General features: G+C 37.0%; 1 protein-coding gene across 14 annotated transcripts in view; it reads left to right on the forward strand.

The window, feature by feature from the left end:
• The window catches only part of TANC2 (tetratricopeptide repeat, ankyrin repeat and coiled-coil containing 2), a 593,508-nt gene that overhangs the window by 498,007 nt on the left and 82,188 nt on the right, over window positions 1-13,313 (forward strand). For all 14 annotated transcript variants that reach the window (XM_071210733.1, XM_071210734.1, XM_071210737.1 and 11 more), the window contains 3 exons: window positions 5,748-5,979; window positions 8,484-8,650; window positions 12,068-12,675. In XM_071210733.1, the coding sequence (XP_071066834.1) occupies window positions 5,748-5,979; window positions 8,484-8,650; window positions 12,068-12,675 (1,007 nt within the window). The remainder of the gene's footprint in view (window positions 1-5,747; window positions 5,980-8,483; window positions 8,651-12,067; window positions 12,676-13,313) is intronic.

Genomic DNA, 13,313 nt, shown 5'->3' on the forward strand with positions numbered 1-13,313 from the left:
AAGGTCACCTATAGACTATCAGGCTCTCTTACTTCCCAGGGCCTCTGTCGTGTCTATGGAGCTGTCCTATTCCTCTGTGTTCTCCTCCTATGTGTTTACTTCCCAGGGTTCTAGCAGCGAAAAACACATACTATTTCCTCTGCCCTGTAGTTTTCTCCATGAGTCCCTGCCCCCTTGGTCCTACTGATGTCTTACTGACATGGCCCAATCAAAGCCTTAATCATTATTTAATTAAGTAAAAAGCAAAACCCCTGAATTTAGTACAATTTAATACACCTAGAGGAACAGACTAGTTTAAAAACATAATCAAATACCTATTTTTGGAATTCATAAATAATACCAAACTGCTGCAATGTTTATTAGCTACAAAGGGAAAGAGTGCAATTTTTACAGTAGAGAAACCTGGCAGAAAGCTCCTTAACCAAGTGATCAAGGTCAACATCACCAGTAACAAGACATATCAACATCATGAACCCTGTGCCTGTGCTGCAAGCCAGGCCTGCACAGCAAGCCAGTGCCCGTGCAACGAGCCCAGTGCCCTTGGGGCAAGCCACGCAGTAAGATGATGACACAGCAAAAGAGAGACAAAGGGGAAGAGTCAAGGCAAGACTCAACAGAAACCAGGAACTGAAGTGGCACAAGTGACAGAGAGCCCTCTCTCCATATCAGAGTCCCCAGTATTGAATACCAGTGAATCCTAGAGGAGGAAAGAAGAGAAGACAAAAAGTGAATGGACACAGACGATCACACAGTGAATGGACTCAGCAGAAACAGCAGGGGGTAGAGGAAGGGAGGAAAAAAAAGTCCTACTGCCAAAAATTAAATTAAAAAGAGGAGGGGGTTGCTCTAAACTGGAGATTTACTGAGGTCAGAACCCAAATCTGGGAACTATTCTTATCTTCCCATCCCAGGGTGAAGATTAAAGTAAAAGGTGAAGGATAGAAGGGAAGAGAAAGTAGTTCTTTACACTGAGCCTCCAGGTCCCTAGAAATATTAAACGCCAAACTTTAACTTAAGAATTGGAAGTGTGCTGCTGATGATCAGAAAATAAAGAAGATGCTAGAGAAGGAAAGGAGAGTAACAAAAGGAGTTATAAAAAAAAATTTAAGGAGATATGGCATAAGAAAATGAGAGCAGGGCAGTTGCAGTGTTAGAATTCAAATGCTACAAATGCCAGTCACTTCGTAAATTAAATTTTTATGTCCAAATGAATTCAAATATACAAAGCTGCCTTTTCTTTATGTGAGATTAGTCTGATCCTGTCATAGATGATTCGTTTGAAGGAGATAATCGGTTGTGGCTAGTAAAGGCCTAAACTTTTAACATAAGCCTGGCAGTTTTGCTGCTACTCGCTTGGTTAGCATTTGAGGAGGCCCTTTGGTGAGGATTAAACTTAATTTTATCATTTCTTCTGTATATCATTACATTAAAAGTTTTTGCACCTAAGGCTATGCAGACTTCCAATTTTTCTTTTGTCTATATAGCCTACATGCCTGTCCTTTTCTTTCTTCCCGCACAGTGGTATTCACTGTTTTCTTCTGAAGAATTAATACGATTCAGGTAATATGAGATATACTTTGCATAGAATTCTTTTAATAAAAAGTTTAGGAATTTAACCTAAGGAAAACTTGAGATGGAAAAAAAATTAATGTAAGAAAGATAGCTGAAAATGAAATTTAGTCATTTTGAGAGGCAAGAATTCACCAAGGAAAAAGATTTTATCTGCTGGTTTATGGGGGGTGTACTAATTCTAAACCATTTCCGAAAGGCTGTGATAATAATGACTAAGTATGGATGACATTGATAACTTTCTCAAAGCTGTATAGAATGATCTAATGTCTGTCATTAAGCACTGATACAATGAGAGACTGAAGAAAATTCTACATTCCCAGGCTTTTTCCCTGTTTGTATTCATAGGAAATGTAGATAAAGTTAATAGGTAATTTTTAGGGAAATACCCAAAGTTTGTGACAGATTGTGCATATATATATGCATACTGTATGGCTACTTTGAAATGTCTAGTAAATATGCTATTTTGAGCCACAATGCAGATCTCCTGAACACGTTTGTACCAGTTTGATATAATTGATGAATTCCAAAAAGAATTATTGGATTATGCCTGTAATCTGATCTGTACATGGACATGATTGAGTTAAGATTAGGGCATTGAGTCCCCACCTGTCCCCACCCCTTGGTGGGTGGGGACTCACAGATAAAAGGCATGGCAAAGAACAGAGTTGAGGGTTTCTGATGTTGGAGTTTAATGCTGAAGACTTAAGCTGGAGCTCTGGGAAGTAAGCTCGCAGAGTAAAGAGAAGCTAGCCCCAGGAAGGAAAGAACCTTGAACCCGGAGAAAAGCAAGTCCTAGGAATGTAGGAACCCAGGAAGCCTTAACCCTCCCAGATGTCAGCAGCCGTCTTGCTCCAAATAGACCATGGTGAGAGAAGTAACTTATGCTTTATGGCCTGGTATCTGTAAGCTCGTACCCCAAATAAATACCCTCTATAATATCCAGCAGATTTTTGGTATTTTGCATCCATACCCTTTGGCTGACTAATACAATGTTGAACAGTTTTTCTGCCTGAATTCTGCAAAGGAATTGCAACTTTACATTTGGAATGCAAAAGAAGTATTTAAAATGAAAAGAAAGAGAGGCAACCACAAAGATCTATCTTTAGCATTGACCTTTGCTAGATGAAAGTTCATTCAGCCAAGAGCACAGATGATTTCTAATGAAATTAGCAGAGGGGCCCTTTTTCTACATTTCAGAATTTTTATCTTCAAACTGATATTTTGAATAGCAAATATTCAATACTTGAGGTAAATGATAAATTACAAATGATTTTGTCCAGCTGTGCTTAGTCTCACCATGTGGTATCAAAGGAGGCGAAATATAATAAAAAGTTCGTTTTGATTACTGTTCGCTTTTTTAAAGTGGAGGTATGTAGCCATGTGGATATAACCAGATGTCTACTGAGAGGATAGCTCAATTGCTACAGATTTTCTCTTGGTGTTCCTTAAATTGTACTTAAGATAGGTAATAGAGCAGTGACCAATCTATCTAAAGAAAAGAATGGAGGAAAGCAGATTTGGCCCAATGGATAGGGCGTCCACCTACCACATGGGCAGTCCAAGGTTCAAACCCAGGGCCTCTTGACCCATGTGATGAGCTGGCCCACATGCAGCGCTGATGCGCACATGGAGTGCTGTGCCACACAGGGGTGTCCCCCGTGTAGGGGAGCCCCATGCGCAAGGAGTACACCCTGTAAGGAGAACCACCCAGCACAGTAAAAGTGCAGTCTGCCCAGGAATGGCGCCGCACACACGGAGAGCTGACACAGCAAGATGACGCAACAACAAAAAAAAGAGACACAGATTCTGGGTGCCACTGACAAGAATACAAGCGGACACAGAAGAACACACAGTGAATGGACAGAGAGAGCACAACTGGGGAGGGGGCGGGGGGGATAGGGAATAAATAAAAACCAAATCTGAAAAATAAAATAAAATGAAAAGAATGGACATGTTTTTAGTACAATCTCTGATTTCCAGTTTCCATATTGTGCTCAGACGTCATGACTCATGGTAATTCCTATCATCTGCTTTACCCATATAGTAACATTTCCTTATGTTCAGCTTTGTTTGTTTCTTACATTTAATGAAAGGGATTTAAGATGTTTATTTTTAAAATGACATTTTTAGCATTGGTTAAAGAACTAGGATGACCACACCCATGGATTCGGAGCCTTTTCAAAGCAGAACATTTTTAGTGGATGTCTCTGTTCTCTGAGAAAACTGAAGAACTGGAGTCCCAGTAGTATATCTATGAATAACCCTAGGACAAATTTCTATAGGCACAAAGCTAAAGCTGAAAGAGAGTATACAGAACCTTGAGGAGGAGGAGGAAGATGAGGATGGTCATGAGGGTGGAGGTGGTGATAATAGTGGCAGCAGCAACAAATATTGCTGCACATGTACCGTGTGCCAAGCAGTATGCCACGTGCTTTCCATCTGTTGGAGCTGAATCTCCCCCACCAATTTCATATTATCTACACAATCCCCATTGCTTTCTGGGTAAGTACTGAGCCAGCAGAGTGTCAGAGTAGTCAAATCAGAATCATCCTCTGCACGCATCCGTGAGTCAAAAGAGAACAACCAGAAGGTATGGAGAGGGTTTATGCAAATTAAAACAAATATGCATAAATCTTTAGCTTAAAATTCCAGGTTCCAGCCAGCCAGCCCAGCCCAAACTCTGGATCAAATTAAGACTCAGATTTTCTAAATTCCTTGATGTAAGTTAAAGAACAAAATTCACAGCCCCTTTCCTTCTTTCTGCTATCTAATTCTAATGTGCCCTCTATACGGGTGCTCAGAAACTATTTAATGATCATTTTTAAAATCTGATTTATTTCTTATAAGGCTTAGTGTATAACAATTGGAATTTAAAAAGCAATGCTCAAACAAGACTGCTCCTAAGGGCTCTAGAGACATGTGGACACAAAAGGCAAGGCACACAACCCCTGGAATCAGCACCCAGCTGGTAGGCCTTCCCTTGGAATATATGATAGCCTAATTCCCACTTTAGCAAAGTTAGGCTCATTTATCATTTCCCTACACATGATTATTCTTCCCCTTGTATTTGAACCTATAATTAGCACTATATCCATTAAATATATGTCCCAGAGACGTAAATTTTTGGTTTGTGAATGTGCCAGTTAAGCCCTGAATCTCAGCAGAGTTGCAGCCAACATCTACTCTCCAGTTCATTGGACTCACCCAGGACAACTAACAAAATGATGATGATGCACAGCTCCCATCCCAAAAAGCAAAGCGTATCTACAACTTCAGGCAAAACAGTTCATTCCATGTGTGCTGTAAGATCAAAGTCCTCTCTCAATCTGAAACAGAGTAGGCATCATCATCCTCAAATCCTCAAGATTGAGGAATGAACAAACCTAACCAGGAGAATGCAACCATGGTCCAGAGTAGAGTTGTTATTGTAGTAGCAGAAGAACTTGTAACATTGATAGAAAGATAGTGGTTGTCAGAGGTTCTGTGGGGAGGGGGAAGGAAGAATAGGTGGAACATAGGGCATTTTTAGGGCATTGGAATTGTTCTGCATGACATTGCACTAACAGATATAGGCCATTATTATTTTGTCAAAACCTATGAAATTGTACTGTGCACAACTATAGACCATGGTTAGTAGCAGTGCTTCAATATCTGTTCATCAATTGTAACTAATGTACCATACCGATTAAAGATGTTAATGGGGAAAATGTGAAGGGGGAGGGGGAGGGCATATGGAAATCCCCTGTATTGTTTTATGTAACTTTTCTGTATTCTAAAACTTATTTTAAAATAAAGTTTAAAAAATTAGGTTGCCAAAAAAGTGATATGTTTTTCACATTTTTCTGATTATTTTCTATACTGCCTCATGCTGCATAAATATTTAGAGACTAACATAAATCTGTATTCTCAGGCTTTCTTCCTGTTTTATAATCCAGAGGGAAAGCTCAATTTTTATTTGTAAGTTTTAGTTGTGGATGTTGATACTTGAGGTATACAATAGAAAGATTATATCCAATTTCCAAATTTATATTAAGCAATTTCTGATTTAGGAACTTATTTTTATGAAAAATGGAGACGAGAGGCAGAAGACTGTATTAGAGATTGATCATTTAATAATCACAGCTATTACACATGCTACCAGTGAGCATATTTGCATTCTCATCTTTCTTTTGTAGGTAGTAGCCTATCACTATTGCCAAGCAGATAATGCCTACACCTGCCTGGTGCCAGAATTTGTCCACAATGTTGCTGCCTTGCTCTGCCGCTCACCTCAGCTGGCGGCCTATCGAGAGCAGCTTCTTCGGGAGCCACACCTGCAGAGCATGCTGAGCCTTCGATCTTGTGTTCAAGACCCCATGGCCTCCTTCCGTAAGGGAGTCCTGGAGCCTCTGGAGAATCTCCACAAAGGTACATATGAGGTGCAAAGGAGGTGGAAGATGGAGTCTTTGGAACCCCAGGTTACCTGGGGCATACTATAGAAATGATTCTTTTTATCACATTGCCAAAATTAAATGTACCGTAACTGATGTCTTACAGGATACATTTAACAGTAAAAAGATTTTACTGAAATCTTTTTATTAAAAAAAATTAATTCTTCCAGGAACTCTTACTTCCATCTTTCTTAATAAAAATTATCATCTTCATTTCCAAATATATATCCAAATATAGTGCATTTCTCTTGTACTGAAATAGTAGAGCTTCTAGTCCTTTCTGTGGAGTTCAAATAAGTCAGTAAAGCTATGTTAGGTACATTGTTGACTTTTTCTCTACTTGAAGATCCTGGCTTTCTTATGAAGGAGGCTGGGTGAAGCTAATGGAGGTATGACTGAAGACTGGAAACAGTGGTGTGCTGATAAATTTTTAACAGCCTGGAGGAATAACTACTTTCTCCAAAGTTACTCCAAGTATCTTATTTCCTGATTTTTCCTATTTCCATGGTGTAGTTATTCCTACCACGGCCAATTTCAAGCTCCCAGCAGTTTAGGAACCAGCTCATGAAAATTTTACAGTGGGCTTTCCTGAACCTGTACATACCATTTCTAATACTGGGTGAGGTCAGGGGAGGGTCAGCTCAGTGGGCAAGGGGTAGATCTGTGATGCAGAATGCAATTTTAAAATTCCTCTATGGAAATTAAAGACAAAATTAAGCATAAGGAAACCAGGGTCCTCAAAATCAAGAATATAAGAGCCCCCAGTTTTGTGGGTAAATCTCAAGCAATTCGTTTTGTTTTTTTAATTCTTTGGACTCACTAAAGGAATATTGTATTTTCGTAGTGTTTCATCATCTAGAATGCCATTTCATTAATAATCATTATTAATAGTGAGTTCATATCTCTTCCTAAAATAGTCACCAAGTAAGTAACAGCCCTGAATTATATATGTGAATGTGGTTAAAAGGGGGAAATTTTAAGTTGTGTATATGCTACTAGAATAAAAAAAAATTTTAAGTAACCACATAGGCCTCTACAAACAAATGTGAACTCTATTGTAAACGATGGATTGAACTTTATAGTTCAGTTATAAAAATGTTCTTTCATAAATTGTAACAAATGTACCACACTCATGCAAGGTATTAATAATAGGGTGGTATATGGGAACTCTATATTTTATGCATGATTTTTCTGTAAACCTACAACTTCTCTAATTTAAAAAAAAAAGTCACCAGGTGAAATTAACAGTTAAACTCCTCTTACTTTGATAATTGACTTAAAGTACTCAGGATATTGAAATTAATATCCTTTATATAAAACTTGTGCTTTAGAGGAAAAATAAAATACCTTGTTAATCGTGCAGAAAAATTCTTATTTTCAAGTGTGAAGCCAAACTATCATGTACAGTTTTGATTGGTTTTTTATTCTTTTAAAGGCCAAAAAGGCCAGACTTGGGCAGACACCCACAAACTTTTTCTTCTGTCCTCATCTTCATCTTTTTTCCTCCTCAGATATAACCTATTTCTTACTTCAGGCATCCAGTGACTTCTTGCTCTCTTCTCCCTGCATCTTCCATCAAAACTATAAGGTCCTAATATGCAGTAACTTTTACTTGTTACTTACAGTTCTTTCATAAAAATGTTAATTCAACCTGAGATTTGTTCCGTCTGTAATTACTAAATGTAGATAAAGAATCAATAAGCAGTGAGACTGAAAGACTGAAATCTCAATAAGCCTTTCTCTTCAGCCTAGCCCTAAAGATAAACTGGCTTTTTCAATTCAGGATAGTGTAGAGTCCAAGAGGAAATTAGATGCAAAAGTAGCAAATATTTGTCTCTCTCTCACATGACTCTTTCACTACTAGGAAGATCAAGTAAGTCTCTGGTCTTATTGAAGTTGCTTTATCATAGTTTAGGAGTATCCTATTTCTGTAGGATCTTGGGATCTAGCCTGCCTAGTTCAGGTTTGTCTATTGGCTGGGAAACTGTTACTCCATCCCTTCCTTCCCAATTCACATTCACATATAGTCCTATATATTGCTTTGAACTTCACATTAGATCTTTCTTAGAACTTCTGAAAGGAATATGTGATACTATCTCTTTATGCTATCAGGTGAAAAGAAAAAATAATAAATTCTACTTGGCTTTTTTGTGTATGAGAGAAAAATGCATTTCCATGTACAAAATTCTTATAACTCCAGTGCTCAGGCTGTCTCACAACTGATAATTAACATGAGAGTTCTGAAAATGATGATGTATATACTTCATATGTTATATATGCAACAAAAGCTTTTACACCTGGTGAAAAACAAAATGAGTGTACTAAATGAACTATTCCATGTCTTTGTAGTAAATGATGTACCTCAAGCATTGAGTAAACATATAATATTTTCTAATATTCTCAACAGATATGTGATCAAAGACTCAAGAACCAACTTATCCACATGGTAATTATTAAGTAATTTATTTCTTTCTATCTCAGAGAGAAAAATCCCAGATGAAGATTTCATCATTTTAATTGATGGATTAAATGAAGCAGAATTTCACAAGCCAGATTATGGAGATACAATTGTATCATTTCTGAGTAAAATGATTGGAAAATTTCCTTCTTGGCTCAAACTAATTGTAACAGTTAGAACCAGTTTACAGGTATGTGTGTATGTTTGCTTTTAAATCATAAATTATTTCCCTTGGAGAGGGCTTACCCTGAAAAAATTCTAGGCCCTAGTTCCCTTGCTGATGATGTTTTTTTTAAACCTCTACAATGACACAATGACCTACCTCACAAGTGAGAATAATACCCAAAGAGTATATTTGAGAGTAACATATATGACCTAGATAGAGCATTCTCTGTATATGGCTTTCATAGCTCAGATTCCCATTCCCATTGTTCAGGATAAGTTTTCACATATAGTGTCCCTCAGAATAATATGAAAAGAAAGTCCATTTATCTGGACTTTGTTCTGAGGACAACTGAGCAGAAAGAAAGTCCCCGACACTTTAATTTATTGTTTGACTTTGTTTCACATTTTTTTGACATTCAATGCTAATGCTATGCAAAATTCAGTTTATATCTACAGTCTAGAGTCAGATTTTCTGATTCCTCCCTCTGCTTCTACTTGGATGACTTTTCTGTAGCAGGAAGGTGGACTTTCTTCTGTGTATACATTGGAACTATCAATTAAATTTACTATAACCGGGAGATTAAGTTTTAATTTAAATCACCTTCCTTCTCACTGACTGATCACTTACTGCCAAGAAGAAGGACCAGGAATGTGGAGCTGAGCCAGTAAAGATATATACAGGACTCCACCTTCCCCACCATTCCCATTGTTGCAAAGCTGTTATTTCCCATTCCTTACATATTCATACTTGGTTTAGAACAATGTTTCTCAGTCTTATTTTAAGCCATCATCTCTTTCGATGAACATTAAAATCACACATATTATTCACTTTTCCCACTATTTTGATGCAATCCCCAGTAACAATTGCTAATAGCAAATAGTCAACTCCAAGCTTTTTTGCTATCTCAGGTACTAAATATTAATCCTACATATTAACCAATTAGCTTTACTGCCTTCCATCATCAGAAACTATTCTAATCCTAGTTGCCATCTTGCAGATGTTTGTGATTAATCTCAAAGAAATTTGAGTTAAAGAATATGGATGAGTGAACATAAATGCATTTTTACAACTAAAAGTTATATTATCTACCATTATTGGTCAGTAAGTTGATTGTTAAGATGAAGGATGAATAAAAGAAACCTCTAGGAACATAATCACTGACTAGTTTTAAGTCCCACGGATGTGTATGAGATGTTATCTTCCTGCATATTTTCATATAATACCATGTGTGCAATCTCAAAATAAATTTAAAGTATGATTGAGTAGAGCACATGACTTATATTTTTCAGTTATGACAAAGAACAGAAAATGTACTGTACATATTAACCTATACAGTCCAAAATTCAATGTCTTCATGAATCAAGACCTAAAATACAATAATTTCCCAGATTCTTCATTCACTTAAGAATTTTTTAAAAAATTATTTTCATTCAACTCTGACAGTGAAATAGTTCATTTATTTTTTAAAATGAATTCTCATCTTTGATCATTATTTCCGCAAACATTTCTTAAGCACTGTAGTGCCAGACAGTGTTCTAGGGACTGAGGATACAGTATTGAGCAAGGCAGACAATGTCCTTGCCCTCACAGAGATTATATTCTTGTGATGAGCATAAGCAATAAACAAGTGAAAAATTAAACATATACCAAAATTTCAGATAGTGTTAAGTGTTATGAAGAAAAATAAAGGAGGGTGAAGGAATAAATAAAGATGATAATTGTTTAAGATAAGGTAGATAGGAAAGGCTTCTCCAGCCTTGTAAAGTGATGGGATCTGATTTATCTTTTTAAAAGATCTCTTTGGCTGCTGGCTATATAGATAATAAAATGTTGGGGATCAAGAATGGAAAGTAAGAAGCTGGTGCAGAAGAACAGGTAAGAGGTGATGGTGGCTTAGGCTAGAGTGGTAAAGACAGAAGCTGTGTGAAGTGGTCATATTTGGACTTTATTTTGAAGGAAAGTTGAAAGAACTTGATGGGCTGAATATGGGTGTGAGCAAGAAAGAAGATTCAAGAATGAATCCTGGGTTTTTGTTAAGCAACTGAGTAAATACTGGTTTGAGGAAAAGAGAAAAATCATAAATGCCTGTTAGGATTTGTTAGTAGGGTCAGTGATAATGCCATTTACTGGCTGGGGAAAGTTTTGTTGTAGGAGACAGAATTAAGTAGTTCTGGTTTGGTCATATAAAGTTTGTCTATGAAATAACCAAATGTAAATGTTGAGTAAACAGAGATATATGATGGGAGCTCAGGAAAGCTGACAAAGCTGGAAAGCTAATGTTGGGCATAAGAACATACAGATGATATTTAAAACCATAGGACACACAATTTCTCTAATAAAAATAATAATAATAATGGGAGGGAAATGGGACCAAATAAAATACTCGAGGTCTAAAGTGACTAGAGAAGAGAAAAGAATGGAGACTTGAACCTTGGGTGGACTGGGAAATGAAAGAGGAGCCAGCAGTAAAGGCAGGATGGAATGGCCAATATGCTAAGATGAAAATGGGGTAACATGCTATCCAGGGAAACAAATGCAGAGAGTAATTCAAGAAGAAAGTTGTGACCAACTGTGTCAAACATTGCTGAGAGGTTAAAGAAGATAAGAACTGAAACTTTATCATTGGATTTGGCAAGGTAAAAATTACTGAAAGCCTTGACAAGAACCATTTCAGTGAAGTAGTAGTGTTGAAAGCTTGATTGGAACAAAGTGGAAAAAGAAAGGGAAGGGAGAAAGCAAATAGAGAAAGTTTTTGTATAGAGTTTTGCTAAAAATGGTAAGAAAATAGTAGTAGGGTTATATGACTGTATGATCCACTAAAGGAGAAGAAATTGATGCAGGAGAGAGTGGATACTTAAAGAAACAAAGTCTGTAATAGATAAGAATGGATGGAATCCAATACTAAGTCACCACAAAGCCCTACCATTTTCCCCCGATATAATTTCCAAGCAGACCACAAAGGTTCTAAGCTTCCCACCTCCAGAAGTGCTCAACTAGAAGTTAGCTAAGGCATCTCCAGAAAGCCTACATTAAAATGCAGTTATTTTATGGAAGTATTTGAAAGCCACATTTTTATATGCAATTCAATGAGTTCCTATACGTTTCTCTTACTGAATTGTTCTTTGACATTATGCCACAATTTACACTATAAAAGATTACAACAAAAGAGTTCTGTAGCACTCCATTTTCTATTTATTTTAGGACTATTGTTTAAAATATTGCCCATTAAATCACTCCTAAAGTCCCCTTTGAAGACATATAAAAAATTATCTTAAGTTTCAGTGTTAGGAAAAGTTGCCTTCCTCCTGCATAAATACTTATATTTTGTTAGTATCTTTGGCCACTCTAAAGTTTGGAATAATTTTGTGTACCTCATAAGTTTATCACAGGAGTTAGGGGAAACTGAAGGTCTCTCTGTATCTCTCTCTTCATCTGTTTTAGGAAATTACCAAGCTGCTGCCTTTCCATAGGATTTTTTTGGATCGACTAGAAGAGAATGAAGCCATAGACCAGGACCTGCAGGCTTACATCCTGCACCGGATACACAGCAGCTCAGAGATCCAGAATAACATTTCACTTAATGGCAAAATGGACAATACCACATTTGGAAAACTCAGTTCTCATCTCAAGACCCTTAGTCAAGGGTCCTATCTATACCTAAAACTCACATTTGACCTTATAGAAAAAGGCTATCTAGTATTAAAGAGCTCTAGCTACAAAGTAGTTCCTGTTTCACTCTCAGAGGTTTATTTACTCCAATGCAATATGAAGTTTCCAACCCAGTCTTCCTTTGACCGGGTGATGCCTCTCCTGAATGTGGCAGTGGCCTCTCTCCACCCACTGACAGATGAACATATCTTTCAGGCCATCAATGCTGGTAACATTGATGGGACACTAGAATGGGATGATTTTCAGCAGAGAATGGAGAACCTCTCCATGTTTCTAATCAAGCGCAGAGACATGACTCGTATGTTTGTACATCCTTCTTTTCGAGAATGGCTTATCTGGAGAGAAGAAGGAGAGAAAACCAAATTTCTCTGTGACCCCAGGTAAGCCATAGATCTATAATAAGCAATTCTAAGCCTATTTTCTATTTATTGGATTCACCAGGGTATTAAAAACAATGACAAGTGTTCCTTATTGAACATTTCATATAAAGGAAAAACCATCTCTGTTTCTTCTCAAGGCAAAACTATAATGAGGTTAACTCATTTATTTCCTTACAATGTTTTTTCCCTAAGACTCAAGATCTACATAGATAATTAGAAAGCTGTCCTATATTCTTACAGTTCCCTATATAATTTTCTCTAATCCCACTAGGGATAATGAACTATAATTAATTTAGCCATTTACCTTTTCAGTATTCTTCAGCTATGACAGAAGAACTGAGATATAGTTCTTCTCTTTGATTTAGAGCAGAATCATTTTTAAGTAACTGATTATGATTTTTAAAACCATACTATTGTTAAGGTCACCAATGACTTAACTCCATTAAAACCCAGCCAGTGCTAAAATCGGCTTTGGAAAATAGAATCTTAAATCACATAGTCATAAAAGACTTGAAGAGATTACCTAGTCTGTCCCCTCTGCCTTTGTACAGATAAGGTGTCATTATCCCCATTTTACTGTAAAGGCCTTAAAATGTGGAATCACTTGCCCAAAGTCATAAAGTAAATAGGTGAGGGAA

This window comes from Dasypus novemcinctus, chromosome 21 (genome assembly GCF_030445035.2).
Source record: "Dasypus novemcinctus isolate mDasNov1 chromosome 21, mDasNov1.1.hap2, whole genome shotgun sequence".
Classification (NCBI taxonomy): Eukaryota; Metazoa; Chordata; class Mammalia; order Cingulata; family Dasypodidae; genus Dasypus; species Dasypus novemcinctus.